This window comes from Pygoscelis adeliae, unplaced genomic scaffold, assembly GCF_000699105.1.
Source record: "Pygoscelis adeliae isolate BGI_AS28 unplaced genomic scaffold, ASM69910v1 Scaffold628, whole genome shotgun sequence".
Taxonomy (NCBI): Eukaryota; Metazoa; Chordata; class Aves; order Sphenisciformes; family Spheniscidae; genus Pygoscelis; species Pygoscelis adeliae.
The window spans coordinates 74,411-75,856 of NW_008825408.1; the positions used below are offsets into that span (position 1 = coordinate 74,411).

The 1,446-nt window shown below is 66.0% G+C and overlaps 1 protein-coding gene across 1 annotated transcript in view; it reads right to left on the bottom strand.

Moving 5' to 3' along the window:
* LOC103922313 (GPI ethanolamine phosphate transferase 3-like) overlaps nt 1-1,446 on the bottom strand; it is a 20,345-nt gene that overhangs the window by 16,934 nt on the left and 1,965 nt on the right. Inside the window, 3 exon segments of the mRNA XM_009330422.1 lie at nt 37-140; nt 494-638; nt 1,196-1,369. Of these exon segments, the coding sequence (XP_009328697.1) occupies nt 37-140; nt 494-638; nt 1,196-1,369 (423 nt within the window).

Sequence of the window (1,446 nt, forward strand, 5' to 3'; positions counted from 1 at the left end):
CCCCCCCCCCCCCCGGCCCCAGCCCCAAAGCGGTGCCTGCCCCGAGGAGCCCTCGCTCACCTGCTGCGCCAGAGCAGCTGCCAGCAGCTGAATTGCCTCCGCCTTGGCCCTGGCCTTGACCAGCATGGCGTTGGCCTCTCCTGCAAACGAACCACAGCGGCACGCGCTTCAGGACCGCGACGGAGCGCGTGCAAGGAGCGAACCGAGACAATTTCAAGGAGCGAGTCAAGACAATTCCAGGGCGTGCAAAGCCGCCTCCTCCCCAATAGCAGCAGCGCGGCGATACTCCTGCCACACACCCCCTGCTGCCCCAGGCTGAGGGGCAGCAACGCGAGCTGGAGCTCAGCCCGAGGGCCCCAGCGGGGAAGGATCAGCCTGGCTGAGGAAGCCTGGCCCACAGACGGCGATGCGGTCTGCTCCCCGGGAGCAACACCCCTCGGTGCGGAGGGCTACGGATCCCCCAGGCCCCACGCGTTTGAGCCCAAGGCACTACCAGCGGCTTTGTTGATTTGTTCGGCCTTCTCGGCTTCCGACGCCAGGATCTGGGCCTGCTTCTGCCCCTCAGCCACGTTGATAGCCGATTCCCGCGTCCCCTCCGACTCCAGCACCGTCGCCCGCTTCCGCCGCTCCGCCTCCACCTGCGAACACAGGTCAGATGCCAGCCTGCCACGGCCGCGCCGGGAAAACCCCGTCCGTGGGGCGAGCGCAGCGAGGACGCGCTCCTACGTCCCGCTTGGGCAAGCCCGGCTTAGCAAAGCACGAGCACGCCTCGACAAGACGCCGCGCGATCCCCAGCGAGGGCCGGTTCTGCTCCTCACCCTGCGCAGCCCTCCGCAGCCTGGTCCACACCTAACCGGACGGTCGCTTCCCCCTCCTCCCCTTCCAGCCCGGAGACCTGGTGCCCGGCTTTTCTCAAGGGCAGGCCTTCAGAGCTCTGGGATTTGCTTCCTACAGAGCCCGGTAGGGATTTTAAAGGGAGCTGGCGGGGCTCGCGTGTACCAGGGCAGGGGCCACCGCCACCGAAATAAGGACGGGAATGATTTATTCAATAGCTGTACGTTTGCAGCCAGAGTGCCAAGGGGTTTCCCTCACCGCGGGAGGGGCCAGCGCTGCCAGCTCTGGGCAGGTAACAGCGGCGCGGCGTGGAAGGGGAGACTTCCCTCTTGTTCCAGACCGCCCTCCCAGAGAACCACACCTGCATCTGCATGGACTCCTTCACGCGCGGGGGCACGTGGATGTCCTTGATCTCGTAGCGCAGGCACCGGATGCCCCAGCAGTCTGAAGCCTGGTTGATGGCATCCACAATGTTGGCGTTGAGGGACTCCCGCTCCTGGGAGACACAAAGGGAGCGGCAGAGAGCAACGAGGCGCTTAGCGCGAGACGGGGGTCAGGAGGGAAACAGACACCTCCCCATCACGGGCCAAGGTCAGCCAAGAAAAAACCCCG